Source organism: Hippocampus guttulatus, chromosome 6 (genome assembly GCF_054856545.1).
Source record: "Hippocampus guttulatus isolate MCC_2025c chromosome 6, RoL_Hgut_1.0, whole genome shotgun sequence".
In the NCBI taxonomy this organism is placed as follows: Eukaryota; Metazoa; Chordata; class Actinopteri; order Syngnathiformes; family Syngnathidae; genus Hippocampus; species Hippocampus guttulatus.
The window spans coordinates 13,129,090-13,150,732 of NC_141266.1; the positions used below are offsets into that span (position 1 = coordinate 13,129,090).

Below are 21,643 nucleotides of genomic sequence, written 5' to 3' on the forward strand. Positions count from 1 at the left end.
GTCTTGAGCTCAGACTTGCGCTTCAGTCACATCAGACAGTCTTTTCACTGTTCCCGTTGGTCTCCACATGACTCGAAACTCCAGGAATCGAGCTTTTGGGTCATGTGAAACCCACGGGAACAGTGAAAAGGCTATCTGATGTGAGCCAAGTGCAAATCTGAGCTCAAGACTCAAGTGGGACTTTGAAAAAGTGCTGCAATGCCCGCCCCAAACCACACCCAATTTGACATCCACCAATTACGGTGAGGCCCCTAATTTGCATAACCCTAACCATAATTTGCATAACCACGCCCAAACCAATTCGAAAAAAATTGAGAAAAAAAACAAAATATATATATTTTTAAGTTAGATTGTGGTGATGTGTTTAAAAATGAAGTTGAGTTGAAGTGTTCTTTGTAATCAAGCTTTATTTCTTTTGCAGAGTAGACAATCACAAAAGCAGAGGAAAAAGTTGCAAGTTGGATGGCAGTCTGCTTGTTGCTGGGCGGTGAAGTGATCAGCTCTTGAGAAGAACGTGGGACAGGTGTGTTGACCTGAGAGGAAAGGCATCCGTGAGTTACACGCAAGTCAATTTCTTGTGCAGACAAAGATGTGTTGGGCATGAACTTACCAGGGAGATAGACTCTGTGTTGGGTCTTTCGAGAGCAGGAAGCGGATCATGTTTACTGCTGCCTGTGCGAGGAAAAAAAAAGTAAAAAAATTAGTCATGATGGTGCATTGAACAAGTGTAAATGTCTCCTACTTTTCAGGCTGGCCCAAAGTTTGACTTAAGCACCTTGCGAATAACAGGAAGAAGAGCAAAAGAAGAAGAGTGGTTCCTGCAGATCTGTGCTCGTAGGTGGACTCTGGCGGTGAGCAGTTTACTCCCTCTTGTGGCACGGAGGACACAAGAACAACCTTCCTTCAACTCTGAATAATGAAATGAGGCTTGTTGAAATGAGACTTATTACCAGCTCGGTTCGCCTGATCACCACGCGAGGTCTTTAACCATTCGGCCATTCTGCTGTGAAAATTTCGAAATTTTTATATGTAGTCAAAGGCAGCCGACCACACGAGGTTTTGAAGGTTAAAAAAAGAACATAATTGGTGAGACGGTTGGCGTATCTCGTGGGCGATATGACGGCACTCCAACCTCATCCATAACCCATCGACCACGCCAGTATTTCCTACTACCTACCTTCAGAATGCCATCCTGAGATCAGGAGATAGTTTGCAAAGCCAACTTCTTTTTCAATTGAAAACGAGTCGCACAAAGAGATCGTGTCGTTTTGTCATTTAGCTTTCTTTGTCAGGGGTGTCAAACTCATTTCACATTGAGGGCTACATGCGGCCTCGGTAGATGTCAAGTGGGCTGGATCATTAAAAATTACACCATACTCTGCTATAAATAACCAAAATAATATGTCTTTCCTTTGTTTTGGTCTAAAGATGCACAAGAACACGAGCAAAATGTTGAAATTTAATGAACATATTTTTTACAAAACATTTCATGAAGCACCTAAGATTTCCTTCGACAAATGTGCAATGTACTTTTATCATTGACATATATGCATGGCAACTGATCCCACTGACTGTACAAAGGCACAAAACCTGAACAAGTAAGTTTATCTTAAAAAATAAGGAATGCATTTTTAAATATAAAAAGAGATTTATGAAGAAAGGAATTTTTAAACCATTTACATGAGCATATAAAATCTAAATGTAATACCTGCCTACACCTTACAAACAAAGGAGAGTGCAATAATATGTGTAAAGAATAAAGTATTCACATGTCCTTGATATCGTCTGCTGTATTGGGTCTGTCTCAGTGAAAGACTGAGGCTGCTGTTGTCTTCTTCTGTGATCAAAACAATGTTGTCTTTTCCTCTGATCAAAAAAGTGTGTTGATATTCCACAAATAGCACCTTATTAAAAATATTCATTCTGTGTCTTTTGTGCATTTTTTCACTTTTACATTATCCTGCGGGCCTGATCAAACCTCCTTGCGGGCCGTTTCCGGCCATGTTATACACACCTGATGTATAGTAAGGAATTTTTAGCCGAAAAAAACGACCATGTATTGTAAGGCATTTTAACCCGAAAAAAACGACCATGAAGGCGTTTTTAGCCGAAAAAAACGATCATATATAGTAAGGCATTTTTAGCCAAAAAAAAAACGACTATGTATAGTAAGGCGTTTTTAGCCGAAAATAATGACCTTATAACAAAACGTTTAGCCGTAAAAAACGACCATGTATAGTAAGACGTTTTTAGCCGAAAATAACGACCATGTATAGTAAGGCATTTTTAGCCGAAAATAACGACCATGTATAGTAAGGTGTTTTTAGCCGAACAAAAACAACCATGATTAGTAAGGCATTTTTAGCCAAAAAAAAACGACCATGGATAGTAAGGTGTTTTTCGCCCAAAAAAAAGACCATGTACAGTAAGGCGTTTTTAGCCGAAAAAAACAACCATGAATATTAGGGCGTTTTTAGCCGAAAAGAACGATCATGTATTGTAAGGCGTTTTTAGCCGAATATAACGACCATGTATAGTAAGGCGTTGGAACCGGAAAAAACGACCATGTAAAGTAAGCCAGTTTTAGCCGAAAAAACCGACCATGTAGAGTAAGGCGTTTTTAGCCGGAAAAAAAACGACCATGTATAATGCGACGTTTTTAGCCGAAAATAACGACCATGTATAGGAAGGCGTTTTTAGCCGAAAAAACCGACCATGTATAGTAAGGCGTTTTTAGCCGAAAAAAACGACCATGTATAGAGAGGCGTTTTTAGCTGAAAAAAAACTATCATGTATAGTAAGGCGTTTTTAGCCGAAAAAAACGACCCTGTGTAATGAGGCATTTTTAGCCGAAACAAACGACCATGTAAAGTAAGGCGCTTTAAGCCGGAAGGAACGACCATGTATAGGAAAGCGTTTTAACCCGAACCCCCCCCCCCCCCATGTATAATAATAAAGAGTTTTTAGCCGAAAAAAAAAAGACCATGTACAGTAAGGCGTTTTAAGCCGAAAAAAACAACCATGTATTGTAAGGCGTTTTTAGCCGAATATAACGACCACGGAAAATAAGGCGTGTTTAGCCCAGAAAAACACGACCATGTATAGTAAGGCGGTTTTAGCCAGAAAAAAAACGACCATGTATAGTAAGGCGTTGTTTTAGCCGAAAAAAAAAATGACCATGTATAGTAAGGCGTTTTTAGCCGAAAAAAACGACCATGTATAGTAAGGAGTTTTTAGCCAAAAAAAGCGACCATGAATAGTCTAGAGTTTTTGCCGAAAAAAACCCAACCATGAATAATAAGCTGTTTTTATCCGAAAAAAACGACCATGTATAGTAAGGCGATTTTAGCCGAAAAAAACGACCATGTATAGTAAGGCGTTTGTGACCGAAAAAAACGACCATGTATAGTAAGGCATTTTTGGACGACATTTTTAGCCCAAAAAAAAACGACCATGTATAGTAAGGCGTTTTTAGCCGAAAAAAACAACCATGTATAGGAAGGCATTTTTGGACGACATTTTTAGCCCAAAAAAACGACCATGTATAGTAAGGCGTTTTTAGCCGAAAAAAACGACCTTGTATAGTAAGGCGTTTTTGACCGAAAAAAACGATCATGTATAAGTAAGGCATTTTTGGATGAAATTTTTAGCCGAAAAAAACGACCATGTGTATATAGGAAGGCGTTTTTGGACGAAATTTTTTGCGGAAAAAAACGACCACGTATAGTAAGGCGTTTTTGACCGAAAAAAACAACCATGTATAGTAAGGCATTTTAAGCCGAAAATAACGACCATGTATAGGAAGGTGTTTTTAGCCGAAGAAAACGACCATGTATAGTAATGCGTTTTTGGACGAAATTTTTAGCCCAAAAAAAAATGACCATGTATAGTAAGGCGTTTTCGCCCGAAAAAAACGACCATGTATAGTAAGGCGTTTTTGACCGAAAAAAACGACCATGTATAGTAGGCGTTTTTGGACGAAATTTTTAGCCGAAAAAAACGACCATGTATAGTAAGGGCTTTTTAGCCGAAAAAACGACCATGTATAGTAAGGCCTTTTTGAACGAAATTTTTAGCCGAAAAAAACGAATTTGTATAGTAAGGCGTTTTTGTCCGAAAAAACGACCATGTATATAGAAAGGCGTTTTTAGCCGAAAAAAGACGACCATGTATAGTAAGGCGTTTTTAGCCGAAAAAAACGACCATGTATAGTAGGCGTTTTTGAATGAAATTTTTAGCCGAAAAAAACGACCTTGTATAGTAAGGCGTTTTTAGCCGAAAAAAACGACCATGTATATATAGTAAGGCGTTTTTGACCGAAACGAACGACCATGTATAGTAAGGCGTTTTTAGCCGAAAAAAACGACCATGTATAGTAATGCGTTTTTGGACGAAATTTTTAGCCGAAAAAAAAATGACCATGTATAGTAAGGCGTTTTCGCCCGAAAAAAACGACCATGTATAGTAAGGCGTTTTTGACCGAAAAAAACGACCATGTATAGTAGGCGTTTTTGGACGAAATTTTTAGCCGAAAAAAACGACCATGTATAGTAAGGGCTTTTTAGCCGAAAAAACGACCATGTATAGTAAGGCCTTTTTGAACGAAATTTTTAGCCGAAAAAAACGAATTTGTATAGTAAGGCGTTTTTGTCCGAAAAAACGACCATGTATAGAAAGGCGTTTTTAGCCGAAAAAAGACGACCATGTATAGTAAGCCGTTTTTAGCCGAAAAAAACGACCATGTATAGTAATGCGTTTTTGGACGAAATTTTTAGCCGAAAAAAACGACCATGCATAGTAAGGCGTTTTGACCGAAAAAAACGACCATGTATAGTAGGCGTTTTTGGACGAAATTTTTAGCCGAAAAAAACGACCTTGTATAGTAAGGCGTTTTTAGCCAAAAAAAACGACCATGTATATATAGTAAGGTGTTTTTGACCGAAACGAACGACCATGTATAGTAAGGCGTTTTTAGCCGAAAAAAACGACCATGTATAGTAATGCGTTTTTGACCGAAAAAAACGACCATGTATCGGAAGGAATTTTTGGACGAAATCTTTAGCCGAAAAAAACGACCATGTATAGTAAGGGCTTTTTAGCCGAAAAAACGACCATGTATAGTAAGGCCTTTTTGAACGAAATTTTTAGCCGAAAAAAAAGAATTTGTATAGTAAGGCGTTTTTGTCCGAAAAAACGACCATGTATAGAAAGGCGTTTTTAGCCGAAAAAAGACGACCATGTATAGTAAGGCGTTTTTAGCCGAAAAGAACGACCATGTATAAGGCGTTTTTGACCGAAAAAAACGACCATGTATAGTAAGGCGTTTTTAGCCGAAAAAAGACGACCATGTATAGTAAGGCGTTTTTAGCCGAAAAAAAACGACCATGTATAGTAAGGCGTTTTTATCCGAAGAAAACGACCATGTATAGTAAGGCGTTTTTGACCGAAGAAAAACGACCATGTATATATAGTAAGTTATTTTTGGCCGAAAATTTTAGCCGAAAAAAACAACCATGTATATATAGTAAGGCGTTTTTGACCGAAAAAAACGACCATGTATAGGAATGAATTTTTGGATGAAATTTTTAGCCGAAAAAAACGACCAAGCATAGTAAGGCATTTTTGGAGGAAATTTTTAGCCGAAAAAAACGACCATGTATAGTAAGGCGTTTTTAGCCGAAAAAAACGACCATGTATAGTAAGGCGTTTTTGGACGAATTTTTTTGCGGAAAAAAACGACCATGTATAGTAAGGCGTTTTTGGACGAAATTTTTAGCCGAAAAAAACGACCATGTATAGTAAGGCGTTTTATCCGACAAAAACGACCATGTATAGTAAGGCGTTTTTAGCCCAAAAAAACGACCATGTATAGAAAGGAGTTTTTAGCCGAAAAAAACGACCATTTATAGTAAGGCGTTTTTAGCGGAAAAAAACGACCATGTATTGTAAGGCGTTTTGACCGAAAAAAACGACCATGTATAGTAAGGTGTTTTTAGCCGAAAAAAACGATCATGTATAGTCAGGCGTTTTTAGCCTAAAAAAAATGACCATGTATAGTAAGGCATTTTTGGATGACATTTTTAGCCGAAAAAAACGACCATGTATAGTAAGGCGTTTTCAGCCGAAAAAAACGACCATTTATAGTAAGGCGTTTTTGACCGAAAAAAACGACCATGTATAGTAAGGCGTTTTTAGCCGAAAAAAACGATCATGTATAGTCAGTCGTTTTTAGCCCAAAAAAAACGGCCATGTATACAAAGGCGTTTTTAGTGCAAAAAAAAACCCTGACCATGTATAGTCAGGCGTTTTTAGCCGAAAAAAACGACCATGTATAGGAAGGCATTGTTAGCCAAAAAACACGACCATGTATAGTCAGGCGTTTTTAGCCGAAAAAAACCCGCCATGTATAGTAAGGCGTTAGCGAAAAAACAAAACAAAACACCATGTATAGTAAGGCATTTTTAGCGAAAAAAACGTCCATGTATAGTAAGTCGTTTTAGCCGAAAAACCCGACGATGTATCGTAAGACGTTTTTAGCCGAAAAAACCCACATTGTATCGTAAGGCGTTTTTAGCCGTAAAAAAACGACCGTGTATAGTAAGGCGTTTTTTTCGGGAAAAAACGATCATGCATAGTAAGGCGTTTTTATTCGAAAAAAAACGACTATGTATAGTAAGGCGTTTTTAGCCCAAAAAAAACGACCATCTATTGTCAGGCGTTTTTAGCCGAAAAAAAATGACCATGTGTAGTAGGGCGTTTTTAGCTGAAAAACACGACCATGTATAGTCAGTCGTTTTTAGCCCAAAAAACCCCGCCATGTATACTAAGGCGTTTTTAGTGAAAAAAAAAACCTGACCATGTATAGTCAGGCGTTTTTAGCCGAAAAAAACCACCATGTACAGGAAGGCATTGTTAGCCAAAAAACACGACCATGTATAGTCAGGCATTTTTAGCGAAAAAAACCAACCGTGTAGTTAGGCATTTTTAGTCGAAAAAAACGTCCATGTATAGTAAGTCATTTTTGGCCGAAAAACCCGACGATATATAGTAAGGCGTTTTTTGCCGAAAAAAAACGGCCATATATAGAAATGCGTTTTTAGCAAAAAAAGCAACCATGAATCGTAAGGCATTTTTGTCGGAAAAAAACCACCATGTATAGTGTGGTGTTTTTAGCCGAAAAAAACGACCATGTACAGGAAGGCATTGTTAGCCAAAAAACACGACCATGTATAGTCAGGCGCTTTTAGCTGAAAAAACGTCCATGTATTGTAAGGCATTTTACCCCAAAAAAACGACCATCTATAGTAGGGGGTTTTTATCGGGGAAAAAACCCATCATGTATAGTAAGGTGTTTTTCGCCCAAAAAAACAAAACCCTACCATGTAAAGGCGTTTTTAGCTGAATAAAAATGACAATGTATAGTCAGGCATTTTTAGCTAAGAAAAAACGACCATGTACAGTAAGGCATTTTTAGCCCAAAAAAAAAAAAAAAAACGACCAGGTTTAGTAAGGCGTTTTTGCCGAAAAAAACAACCATGAATAGTCAGGTGTTTTTAGCGGGGAAAAAAACGACCATGTCTAGTAAAGCGTTTTTAGCTGAAAAAAATGACCATGTATAGTAAGGCGTTTTTAGCCGAAAAAAATGACTGATTATATAGTGACACGTTGCGTGGTGGTGGTGGACCCCAAAAAGCAGGCAGGAGGGAGGAGCAGGGTGTACTTGAAGAAGTGTATTGATAAAACACAGAGAAAACAAAATCCAAAAACAATCATAGTCCAAAGTAGCAAACGAAAATAGCAACTGAAGCTAAAACAGAACCGTGACCAAAACATGACCAAAACAAACCTGACAGCAGCAAAGGAACAGCAAACAAACGAACATGACAGTAGCAAAGAGCTAACAATGACCCGACACTGAGTGTTCGGGCAGGAGTCCTTTTATACACTAATTACCTAATGACCAACAGGTGTGCAGCTGCAGGGGGAGCCCAACAGTGCCACCTGTTGGTCCCAAACCGAATCATGACATATAGTAAGGTGTTTTTAGCCGAAAAAAACGACCACGTATAGCAAGGCGTTTTAACCCGAAAAAAAACGACCATGTAGAGTAAGGCGTTTTTACCCGAAAAAAACACACCTTGTATAGTAAGGCGTTTTTAGCCGTAAAAAAAACGACCATGTATAGTAAGGCGTTTTTATCGGAAAAACACGACCATGTATAGTAAGGCGTTTTTATCCGAAAAAAAACAACCATGCATACATAGTAAGGCGTTTTTAGACGAAAAAAACGACCATGTATAGTCAGGCGTTTTTAGTCGAGAAAAACGACCATGTGTCAAACTCATTTCACATTGTGGGCCACTTGGGGCCTTGTTTGATGTCAAGTGGGCCGGACCATTAGAAATTATACCATACTCTGCTATAAATAACCAAATAATATGTCTTTCCTTTGTTTTGGTCTAAAGATGCACAAGAACACTAGGAAAATGTTGAAATTTAATCTTTTACAAAACATTTCATGAAGCACCTAAGATTTCCTTAGACAAATGTACAATTTACTTTTATCATTCACATGCAGTCAAACCTCGGTTTTCGAACGTCTAGGTTCTCGACCAATTCGGTTTTTGACCAAAAATTTTGATTGTTTCATGCCTCAGATGACGAACAAATTTCGGTTCTCGAACAAACTGAGCACACTTAAATGCACCATTTGACTACTCTAGCCTTCGTTACACGAGGAAGTGATGCTTCCTCGTGTTTCTTTACATTGTGAGCAGATGAGTTCAATAAACATTTTTATTCTAAAAAGAGCATGGTTTCGGTTTTCTAACAATTCGGTTTTTGAACAGCCTTCTGGAACGGATTATGGATGAAAACCGAGGTTTGACTGTATGTGCATTGCAATTGATCCCACTGACTGTACAAAGGCACGAAACCTAAACAAGTAATTGGTCTTGAAAAATACTGTCATGCACTTTTAAGATTAAATGAGATTTAAGCGCTATGTAAATCAACATGTATTGTATTGTATTGTATAAAGAAAATAATTTTTAAACCATTTACACGAGCATATAAAATCGAAATGTAATCCCTGCCTACACCTTACAAACTAAGGAGAGTGCTATAATATGTGTAAAGAATAAAGTATTCACATGTCCTTGATCGCGTCTGCTGTGTTGGGTCTGTCTCGCTGACAGCCTGAGGCTGCTGTTGTCTTCTTCTCTGATCAAAACAATGTTGTCTTTTCCTCTGATGAAAACAGTGTGTCCCCTAGCGGATATTCCATGAATTGCACTTTATTCAAAATATTCATTTCGTGTTTTATGCATTTTTCCACTTTTAAATGATCCTGCGGGCCTGATCAAACCTCCTTGCAGGCCGGTTCCAGCCAGCGGGCCATATGTTTGACACCCCCGTTCTTGACAATCGTAAATAAAGTGCAAATAAAACACCCATTACGCACACTACCAAAACATGCAAGCCAACTTTATTCATTGTTTCAAGATGTTTGTTGATCAGGGCAACTCCGCTGGAATAGTTGAGACGCAAGTCTCGTCTGGATGCTTGCGGGGTCCTCTCTGCTGGTCCCATCTGGGACAGTGACTGAAGAACCCTTAAAACCCAAAGGATCGCGGTGAAATCAAATTTCGTTTCAGATTGGGGAGGAAACATCAGATGACTTTCTGAGGGCCCCGATAACTTTTCCCCCTCAAAGTATTCACTGTATATCGATCAACATGTCAAAAACATTTCGGTCTCAAACTCCAGCAGAGGGCCCGCCATTGGCAGGGGGAAACAGTAAACCAGATTTCGCTTTCCAATGTCAGCTAGCAGCAGTAAGAATCATTGTAAAATTCGACCGCAAACTCGCAAGAGGCTCGCGCCCATCGTCGACGGTGTTGACAAGATCTTAAGGGCGCCATCTACTGGTGACCAATAGGAATTACACACATTCGACTGAAGTGGCTCTCAACTTTACAAGTACAGCCCCACCGAAAAAATACAACTCTCTGGGTACCTTTATCAGGTGGTGTGTTGTTTAAGTCTCTTTGGCAGAATGCATCTAAACCCTCGCCAGGTTACCTGACCACTGTGGAACGCATACTTCTTGCTTTAAATTTTATTGTTGCTACTCTATGTTAGTGTTGTCATCACTTCAACTTGTGCAGCATTTTAGTACAGTACAACACCTATCATGTGAGCTACTGAGTTTGAGAGTGTTTTTGAGGTCACACCAAAGTCACACACACAAAAAAAAACGGTTCGAGTTTTAAATATCCATCCATCCATCCTCCAAACCGCTTAATCCTCACTAGGGTCGCGGGGGGTGCTGGAGCCTATCCCAGCCGTCTTCGGGCAGTAGGCAGGGGACACCCAGAACCGGTTGCCAGCCAATCGCAGGGCACACAGAGACGAACAACCATGCACACTCACACTCACACCTAGGGACAATTTTTAGCGTGTTCAATCAGCCTGCCATGCATGTTTTTGGAACGTCGGAGGAAACCTGAGTACCCGGAGAAAACCCACGCAGGCCCGGGGAGAACATGCAAACTCCACACAGTGAGGCCGGAGCTGGAATCGAACCCGGTACCTCTGCACTGTGAAGTCGACGTGCTAACCACTGGACTACCGGGCCGCCCGAGTTTTAAATATGTTATTTCCAAAGTTTGTGAGGGAGATCGCCGCACAGTTTTTTTGGGGGGTCACATTGAACCTTTAAGTCAAAAAGGGCTTTCCATCTGTAATTAATGCACCAACATCCTCTCATAGGATGATAACGACCAAAAAAAGTCACTTAAAAAAAATAAAAAAACGAGTAACTTTAAATACGACATGATGTATGATAGGGGTTGCTTTGGCAAGAGACCCGGTCGCCCTGCTATTGATGTCATTTGTTTACTTTTTGTGATTGTTCTCATGCCAAGTCTGGTCTTGACCCTCCTAACTAATTCCAGTTCGCAGTCTAACAAAACCAGTTGGGACTCGTCCACAAGCACAAAAACAAAACTTGAGCAGTGAGGCGACCCGCATCTTTTCTGTTGTTGTTGTTTTTTTTAAGAGAACATGAAACGTGTCTCATTGCATGAATGGATTTATTTTGTTGGCTTTTACAACCAATAAATCTGTAATGATACAACAATTGATACTGCTATTGTTTGTGAACGTTACACATGCTCATACTGTATGTTTGAGCCCTCAAAACAATGGTCAAATTATTTTTTTTGTCTAGTTTGCAACACATGTGTAACGATCTCACACACACACGGAACACATAAAGAAAAACTAAATGTTGCCACATTAACAGTTTCTACTCATCTCTAATTAGTCTTTAATTGGTGAGAAGTCAAGAATGCGTGGGAGTCAAAAGTCAACAAGAGAAGTGCAGCGCCTAAACACAACCGCAGGTGAATTAGTCGTAATTCTGCAAACACGACACTCATGTAGCGTTGTGGCATTCTTGCAGCCTCCTTTGTCTCCTCACTCCATCTTGAAGTCTTCAGGTCTGCGGATTGGAGAGAAGACGGAAAGAAACGCATTTCACATTAGAGCAGGCACGAAGGTCACACATGGGGTGAAGAGGAAGGTGATAGATGACTTTTATCCATGTTTTTTTTTGTTGTTGTAATTTCAAAATGGTGCCAAGCACAACAACATATTTTTTTCCAACTGTTGTTCATCTTGAATTCCAGGGCCGAGTCAGATATCAGGTGGCGTGTTTTGTTTTAATGGCAGCTCTTTCGATTATAGCTTGATGTTTATGTTGTTTATTCCTGTCAGAGCATTTGTGCGATTGAGTGTGTCTGCTCAGTTCCTGAGAGAATATTAACTATGTGTTCATAAAGGGCAATGAATAAAAACGCCCTCGGTGACCCCAACCGCGCGCGCGCGCCCGCCCGCCCGCCCGCCCGCCCGCCCGCCCGCACGCGCGCACACACACACACACACACACACACACACACACACACACACACACACACACACACACACACACACACAGAAAGTAAAATGAGTGGAAAAGACAGAGTGAATATTAACGAGGCGAAGGCCCCTCTCTTAAGCAAAGCAGTTTTAACTTGTCCTTGACGACCGCACCGCGCGATACTAATTGGCTGAAGGCTCGACCAGTAAACACGAGCAGGGTCTCTTTCATTTATGACCACGCGCACACACATGGACACTGAGCAGAGGCCGACCGGGCAGGGCTTGCGCATTGTGCACTCAGTCACCTCTCAGCTCAGCATGCAATTGTTGACCTGAGATGTTGAAACAACTATTTATGGTTCAGCACCTGTCAAAGTTTTTCAACATGAGACTCAAATTACCAATTTCTTCCCCGGGATGTCAATAAGTATACAAAGCTGCAAATTAATGTTGAATAACAACAGCCACTATTTTATTTCAACAATCATGATTTCAAAACGTCCTCGTGCGTCTGCTTGATAAATCAGGAAACCTGCTTACCGCATTTTAGCCGTTTGGGCTTCTCACCCCGAATTTTGGAAAGCTTCTTCATGTGCACTTTAAAAGGTCAACTTGAAATGTTAAAGAGAAGCACAGACCCTCCACAAATCATACAGTTTTATTTTTTCCTTCGAGTAAATCTCACACTTATCGTATGGCTGCAATCAATCTCTTGTTTTCTGCCCTTCACAGAAAATGAGCGAGCCGTTCTGAATTTTGCCATTATAAAAGGGTTAATTTACATAAATGCCCCTTGTCAAAGCACAAAAATAAGGAGAGCTTCGGTGCTGGCCTCGGTTAGCATTAGCATACAACCGGCATACATGGGGTATTTGTGTTGATATGTCATGCGCCACACCACTGCTGAGAGACAAGTAGAATTTGGCTGAAAGTGATTTTTTAATCTTTATGGACACTCGCTTTTAATGTTGGTGGGGTTGAATTGTTGACAACAGGTGTAAAAGTGGTTGCGACCACTGGATTAAAAAAAACAAAAAACGGGTAATAAGGGAATAAGATGATGTTCACTGTGCAATGTGAGGGTCCACTGCAAACACAAAATGATGTTTTAAGTGATAGAATTGAAATCTTTTTGGAGAAGATGGCATCTGCATAAAATACATGTTTGCTTGATTTCACTTGTCCCAAGTACGTGACAATCGGATGTAGTATATATATGTGTATATATATATATATATACAGTATACAGTATATATATAATATTTTTAATATGACATGACTCCTTCTTGTGACTGGCTACAAGTCATTCCTTTGATCAAGCAGAAAATATATTTTCCTTTTGTACATTTTAATGGAATCATGTCAGAAACCTTCTCAAACTGTTTTAAATTTAAAAAAAAAAAGCCTAACCGGTCTCCTTTTTAATTCGGGCATTGTCAAGCCTTTACTTTTCATCAGCCTGGAGAGAGTGATTGAGTCCGTGTTAAAAAAACGACAACTCTTGAGAAGTAGCAGCAGGGTGCTGAGAAGATGAGTTGGAATGGAAAAAGAACAAGCGGCAAGTTAATGACTCAGGAGGCTGGCCAATGACCCGACAGGAAGGGAGGTTTCCTACGCGCGGGGCCACATCGTGACATTGTTCCCATGATGACAACCAACTCGGGCATCACTGTCATCATCCTGCAGAAATACTCTGACAAGCCATCAATATGATTATGCTGCCCCTCTGACAAAAATGTAGGTTGGTGAGACATTTCCAGCCTCTTCAAAGTTTGTCACAACACCTGTCTGAACAAGACCTGCAAAATAACAAGTGGCATCCATTGAAAGCAAAGCCAGCACCCACCAGACAATACAAATGAAACTGAAGGTAGTCACAGAGTGCAACCGAAACAACAAAGACATATTAAACAAATGCAGCAAAGTTTTGCTCCAAACACATTCCAGAGCAGCCTATGACTACAAGTATACAACCTACCGTATTTTCCGGACTGTAAATCTGAGTTTTTTTTCATAGTTTGGCCGGGGGTGCGACTTATACTCTGGAGCGACTTATGTGTGAAATTATTAACATACGATTATGTCATTTCACATGTTATTTGCACATTAAACGACAAGAGGGCGCTCTCGGACTGTGTTGGTAAATCGACGATGAGTCTGACATAAGCGACGTAGAAGAGGAAGCGGCGCATCGTCTACCTTCCGAGTTGGGGGAATTGTTTAAAAGTGACACAGAGGATGAAGATTCCATTGGATTTAGTGATTTGGAGTGAAACTGATTGTTTGGTAAACTTGTTAGCATGTTATTTATGCTAGAGTTAGCTGAGTAACTCTTAATATATTACGTCGTTACTGACATTACCAGGCATGTCAGTCATGTAACATTAGAATACCGTACACTTATTTAGCCTGTTGTTCTCTATTTTATGTTTATTTTAAATTGCCTTTCAAGATGACATGTATGTTTTTGGAGTTGGATTTTATCAAATAAATTTCCTCCAAAAATGCGATTTATACTCCAGCGCGACTTATATATGTTTTTTCCTTCTTAATTATGCATTTTTTGGCTGGTGTGATTTATAATCCGGATCGATGTATAATCCAAAAAATATGGTAATCAAGAATGGCTTTGGAAAGGCAGGCCAGAGCCCAGATCTATTCCAAGAAGCCTTCTTCATTGTCATACAGGTGTAAAAAGAGGTTCGACTCTCTGTAATAAAACTAAAATAAAGTCAAGCCACTCACCCTTTAAATGAATGCCGAACTAATGCATAATGGAGAGGGAGCAGTAAGGTGTTACTGGCCCTTAGAGGTATTTTATAAGTATTGCTATGATTAAATCCTTGTCATACTTAAATTGGATTCAGATGTTAATTGATTGTATTGACCATAACGCACTTTACAACCGCAATCACATCACAGCTGGTTCCTTGGTTATCATCGCTCTTCCTCATGTCCCTTTGTGCTAAAACTCTTCCTTTTGTGATGGCACCCAAAAACACACTTGCTCAGTCACACCATCAGATACTCACTAAGCTGACGACCGGACGTCACGCATGGTAATTGATGGTTTGACAACCCACGTTTTGTTGACTGATAAGACAAATGGTGGTTGAACTCGTTGGACGTTTTGAGGCATTAAACTTCTGGGGTTCCACTGGATTTATCTGTTTAGCCTTATTACGTTGCCACTAAAGACTCTCTGGAGAGCCTGAGTTAGCTCCATTTCTTTATTACATGAGCAGCTGCAGCACTTTTATCCATCTGGAGCTTTCCCTAAACAGCAGCCAAGAGTTTGATAGCATCAACTGAAATGGCCATCAACACCAACATCGGACCCCTTGTTGTGCTTAAAACACGACGCTGTTTTAGGGCCAATGTATTATAGTCTGTCGCAGCATTCATGTCATGTTGTATTCAAACGTGCATGTGTGATTTTGCACATACGGTGTCCAGAGTCTGGGGAAGGCATCGATTTCCTCCTGTGTGTATTCGCTGAGCTTCTTGGGAATTTCTCTGGGCTGAGGCAGTTCCTCTGTCAGGTTGGCTCGGATGTCGTCGGGGAGCTCCTAGTAATGGACAGAGACCACGTGCGAGGTGGTGAGGAGAATGTTGATAAATGAAGGGATGTGGAGAAACAATGGCAATACACCGAAACGAAACACAGTTGTTTTATTTTATTTTCTGTTTTATTTATTTATTGTGGGGCATACGTTTCAGAATCCACCCACACACAATAGGTGAAGATCTGGAAACTAAAAAGTTAATAATTTTAGCTATAACACACTTTAAACTTATTAAAACCCACCTACATTTACTGTAGCACTGTTTTGAAAGTTTCCTGAGTGCTTGCTCTCACATTTGCTGTCAAGAAATCGAGGACTGCCATATAACATGACTAGTTTAAAGAAATGAAAAGAAGACTCTTGATCGAGCAGCTGTCCATGTAAGATGCTAAGTGTGCTTCAAGCTGTTTGTTACTCCCAGTTTTCCCCGGTAAAATTAATATGGTGGGCTTGCCAGTGCCACCAAGGCAGATAACATGGCTAACATTGGCTCATTTCTGCTCTGACATAACGAAAAAAAAAACAAAACTAAGTGGAGATAACGGCGAAGGAAGTATTCATTTTCTGAGAAGTAAGTATGTTTAGTGTACTACATTGTGATTTTATCCAAAGTGTCAGTTTATTTTCTTCTCACTATATATTTTTTTCTGTAAAAGGACCCTGTGGACAATCTTTAGCGGGGTGCTCAAGCCTGGAGAACTGGAGGTTCTGTGCCTTGCTCATGAGCAACTCGCTAGTGCTCAGGGAGGAAACTGGCAGGTCTCCAATGAGCAACCCTAATTTCCACATGAATACGCCAATCAGGAAAACTTTTACTTTTTATGCACACCTCTGAGTCAAGTCCTTACCGAGTGAGCTATTGGTGCCTTTTAAACCTTTGAACGACCTTAAGGTATTAGTCTCCAAGGACTCTCCAACAGCTTATTAATGACTCAAGGTGGGTGGAGATAAATATTCATTCAGGGCGCCAACAAAGCCAAAGACAAAAATTCCATGGCATCAAATAGACACTTCACACGCCACTTGGGGGAATTACTAGCATGCCCCACTATGAAACTTTTTTATAAGGCTAGTACATGAAAGACTTATAATAATGTGATCAAAATCAGCTGCCAAACCATCATGATGGGGTTGCCGTGAAAATTACATTGGTCCCAGCTCCCCTGTCACTCTTTAATCTTTTCAAATATCTGACTGATCATGTCTGTCCGTCGTCATATCAAAGTTAAAGCCGTATATGTAAGCAAGGCTCAGTCGTATGGCGCCACCTACTGCACGTAGTGGATACTACAAGAACAAAAATAACGTTTCGAAAGGTTGTGGTAATTGAATGTGTAGAAAACAGGGCTATTGGGACAACGCTGAAAAGAGAAACACAATGAGAATTATAGTAGAAACGTTTAAAAATAGTACCTTTGTAGTAGGACAAATTATTAGTTTGAGATGTCTTAATATTATTGGGAATAACTCACATTATTTCTAAGGGTGCTTTGGAACCAATTGCTGTCCCACTACAAAATGCAAAACTAGCAAATAGTTTTGGAGAGATGCTGCTAGTCTGCTTCCTAACTACTGTTGAGGTGCTCTTGAGCAAGACACCAACCCCACTTCACCCAGCTAAAGAGGTGCAGCATTGTTTTGGTCTTTTCATGCGGCCAACTCTTCTTGTGCACCTACAGTACATGCACGGGATCGGGTTCTCCGTGTGGTGTTGTGTGGTGTGGTGTCCAACATAAAGATGATTTTCATCTTGAGAAATTTTGGTTTAAAAAGTCTTAAAGTTGTATGAGAAAAGTGGTGATGCCAGTAAAGAAAAAAAATACAAATCGGTCAAAAGTCTACCTTTTCATAATGATCTGAAAATATGTCTTACCTTATTCAAATTTGATCAATTGTAAAAAAAAAAAAGAAAAAAAAGTGTATTTAGCTTCTGACAGCAGACTTTAAGATGCGTTTAAGTGCTGATGTGTACGTACGTCTTCAGGAAAGATGTGCAAGCGCTGCATCATGGTACGCCTGTGCAGATTCTTGGGCAGCATGCCGTTTACGGCTAACTTCACGATCTGGTGGGAGAAGAAATGTTTCAAAGTAGTATAGCAAACAAGAAAAAAAAGAGTGACTTTGTATAAACATTTTTTTTGTTTTATCCATTAGACAAATCCAACAAATAAAAATGTACATAATATATATATATATATTTACACACACACACACACACACACACATATATATATATATATATATATATATATATATATATATATATATATATGTGTGTGTGTGTGTATATCTGTTTGTTTGTTAATTAATTAATTAATTGGTTGCTTAATTAATCAAAAAGTTAGAGAGGCCAGACTGAGATGGTTTGGACATGTACAGAGGAGGGACAGTGGATACATTGGTAGGAGAATGTTAGAGATGGAGCTACCAGGTAGGAGACAGAGAGGAAGGCCAAAGAGGAGATTCATGGATGCCGTGAGGGAAGACATGCAGGTAGTTGGAGTCAGAGTAGAGGATGCAGAGAACAGGGAAAGATGGAAATTAATGACTCGCTGTGACAACCACTGAAAAGGGACAAGCCGAAAGGAGAAGAAGAAGATTTATAAAAAGACAATTCCCCCCCCCCCCCAAAAGAAAATCTGCAAATGTTTACAAAACACGCTAAGAACACTGTTCAGGAATAACATGAGTATTGCTCATATAGAAAACTATTTGCAATACTTATTCAATCATTAAAAATTCATTTTACACATATTGCACTTTTTATTATTATTATTATTATATTTTAACTATGCACTGTTATAAAATTTAAATGCATTTGTTTCACATTATTTGGGAAAATGTACATTTGCACAACGACTGCACACAATAATGAACAAAAATGTGAGAACAGTAGAAGTGTTCTGGCTGGTCCATTCACATTATAAGCCATGAAAGAAGATCCGTGGTTGCCATTGCCACAACTAAGCTCCTCTTCTCCTTCTGAAAGGGGAGAGCGCCATTCAATGCTTCTGAAGATGTTGGAAGCTAAAATTATGACATCACAAAAATCTACAGTAAAATGGTGACAGATGCTGTTCTACCTTCAAACTGCAGAGTTCAGCTGTATTGTATGCCACCCAACAGTCTGCTGCTCGTTATATTATTAAGTGGCAATGTCTGGAAACATGAACCCATGAATACCAGTACGTAGAATTTCCCTTTGGGGGTTAATATGATTATCCATGAATCCGGCGTACACTCAGAATTGGTCACCTGTATACTGTAAAGTGTGCAACCTAATCAATATGCTAATAAAAAATAACCTTTAAGATGAACGGTGAAAAAATGGAAGGTGTGTGTACTGTCAGGTTTGTGTGGTGCTTACAGCTTTGGGGTCTTTTTGATGAAGCTGAGCAGCAGTGACTTGTTTGAAGCTCCCGGGATAGCTTTGAAAAAGACAACGAAAAGACATTCAGTAAGGAGTTTGTCGCTTTATGAGCTCTGAGAAACATGTTTGCTCCTTGCTTGTAAATGTTGCACACAACAGGAAACTGTTGTGAAACTCTTATTTTCTAGAGAATTGTTTCCCGAACTTTATTATTGGGAAAAACCTCATGGCACACCACCCTCAAAAAACATCACAAAAAGTTTTCAGTGGACCTCCGCTATTCTCATCGGGATCTGGCCCAGGACAGCCCACAAATGGTGACATTCTGCATATAATTGATGCCCATTGAAATGTACTGGGGGGAAAATAAATACATTCGTCAGTAAAATGATGATTAACGTTCAATATGCGTTTTCAATATGCAGAAACAGAGGGAAAATGTACGTGTGTGTGCATGGTGCTGGGGGCATACAAACAAACAAAAAAGTAGACAGAATAATAAAGACACAATATCTGGAGTAAATAAATAATTTTCAGAGCAATTAATTTGATTTGGATAATTAGCATGGCGCACTTGATGATCTCGGTGGTTGCATAATTTAGTGGACCTTTCTAAATGAGACGTTTGACCTTCACTCACCCAGTGTGTGATGAGTAGACTTTCTGCTCCCATTTGTTCCCAGAGAAGGCAATGTGTTTACTGTTTATTACCACGACATGGTCACCACAGTCACCTGCACATAGAGGAGAGGGCACATTGCGGTCAAAGTTCAGCACAACAATATGTTGACGGGCACAAAAATAAAACATGTGCCATTTACTACTATCACCAATCCATCCATCCGTCTTGCCAAGTTCATCCCTTTAAGGGTTGCGGACGAGCTGTTACCTAGCCCAGCTGTCTTTGGGCAACATGCAGGGTACACACTACTCACGGTCTAATCACCAGTCAGTCAAGGTGCACATACAGACAAACACACCCAGATTCACAGCGATGGACATTTTGGAGTCTTCAATTAACCTAACGTGCTCGTTTTTTGGAATGTGGGAGGATTGACCCGGAAAAACCCATGTAATCATGGAGAGAACATGGAACTCCACACAGAAAGGTCGAAGTCAAGATTCAAACTGTGAACCCTTGACTGTGAGGCGGGCTAGCCAAATGAGGATGCCAAACAGTTCCCATAAGATTAACATTTATGTACGTGTTTATATGTGGAAAAAGAGACACTGAAAATAACTTTGACAACTTTGAAAAGGTGCTCCAGTATTTTTTTGGTTCATACTATTCTAAAACATAAACTTAATTTAATTTATGATCAAAAGAATTTGTCAATAAATCACAGGTGTCCGTGTGTTGTGGAATAACTCACTGAGTGCATGGTAAATTGGTTTGTGCTTCCCTTGTAGCCTGACAGCACACATGGTGGCTATTTTCCCAGGAGGCTGCAATCTGGCGTCGATCAGGAACCACGAGCGAGCAAAGGTGGCCCATTGCTAAAAGATGGAGGGATAAATTGCAAGACTACATGGTGTTATCCCAATGAAACCAGACCACTGTCATCTTTCAAAGACTTCATTGTATGGAGAAACATAATTTGGAAGATTGTTTATTTACTTATTACATGTATTTAGTTGTGCAGATTACTTTCCTGTAACACAACGTACTTTATACCGACTACGTGAAGATCTGCCGTTGTCTCCCTGCATCAAGTTTTTAGGTGAAATGAATGTAATGCTTTGAAGATACGATACTACTTTATTGATATAAATTAATGAAATTATGAAGATGGTTTTCTGGAGGTCAGAATGTGTTGTGATGAACTATAAAAACAATTCATCGGAATCAACCATCTTTATTGTTTATTTTCGCCACGAACGCTTTGAGGTCGGAACTAGGACAATCCGCGTGTGAGGAATCCGATGTCCACCCTTCGTCGAAGGCAGCATTATTATTTACGTGACAATTGACTCCGCGCATCATATCATTGTTAATCCGTGGATTTTATCTTATACTGCCGTAATTAAACGACTAGGTGACACAAAGTGTATATTGTCCAGAAATTAGGATTCAAATAGCATAAAATAATTTGGAAAAAACCCCGATAAACCGATTACGTTTATAGTTTAGTTGATCATTAAATATAAAAACAAGACACAAATAAACGGGACTACTAATGCTTAATCCCTCACGTATAAATAAAGTACATTCGTCGTATATCTACAATATTTATCTCCTACCTATCCTATAGGTACAGGCATAGCAAGCAAGATAAATGACATCTTGGGCTGTATATTAAATCTAACAACATGAACAGCATTACACGTATATGAAATATGTAAAGTCATTACCTGGGCAGATCGAGAGAAACTTGACATTTTGATAACACTATAAAATCATTTTCATATCGTTTTGACCCTCAACGTGAGTGAAGGTGCGTTATGGATATTTACTCGTGTCAAACGCAGTGTTGGAAAAAAATGTTCCGCATCCTATATGTCCACGACATTCTCCATAAACGTAATGCTTGCTGTTTACTTGAATGAACAATAATTAGGTAGAGTATGGTGTTACAATCACGGAAAAAAATATTCAGCATCAAAAAACGTTTTTGAAAATGTATCACGTTTGAATGAAATGGCAGTTTCTTTACGGGTTTATTTTGACATCACACATACTTCAGCTTCCTTCCTGCGGCAAAAGAGGGCGCGTAACTCTGTTGAGAAGCCTACGCACCACTTCATTTCCTTACTCTCCAAAGCACCCATTCGAGGACTTTTT

General features: G+C 39.5%; 1 protein-coding gene across 1 annotated transcript; it reads right to left on the reverse strand.

Moving 5' to 3' along the window:
* Window positions 1-11,077: 11,077 nt before the first annotated feature.
* On the reverse strand, window positions 11,078-21,563 carry mrpl13 (mitochondrial ribosomal protein L13). The gene is made up of 7 exons (XM_086113070.1): window positions 21,214-21,563; window positions 20,235-20,358; window positions 19,502-19,595; window positions 18,859-18,919; window positions 17,468-17,554; window positions 15,373-15,494; window positions 11,078-11,506 (listed from the first exon to the last, which is right to left on the reverse strand). Exons 1-7 carry the CDS (start codon window positions 21,238-21,240, stop codon window positions 11,482-11,484), a joined length of 540 nt encoding a protein of 179 aa, XP_085969196.1. The 5' UTR covers window positions 21,241-21,563; the 3' UTR covers window positions 11,078-11,481.
* Between the last annotated feature and the right edge of the window lie 80 nt (window positions 21,564-21,643).

Excerpts from the sequence above, each read along its gene's own strand:
- mrpl13 (XM_086113070.1), bottom strand. The coding sequence starts at position 21,240 with ATGTCAAGTTTCTCTCGATCTGCCCAG. Across the intron at positions 19,596-20,234 it reads ACCAATTTACCATGCACTCA|GTGACTGTGGTGACCATGTC; the intron begins GTGAGTTATTCC and ends CTCTATGTGCAG. Across the intron at positions 17,555-18,858 it reads ATCAAAAAGACCCCAAAGCT|ATCGTGAAGTTAGCCGTAAA; the intron begins GTAAGCACCACA and ends TTCTCCCACCAG.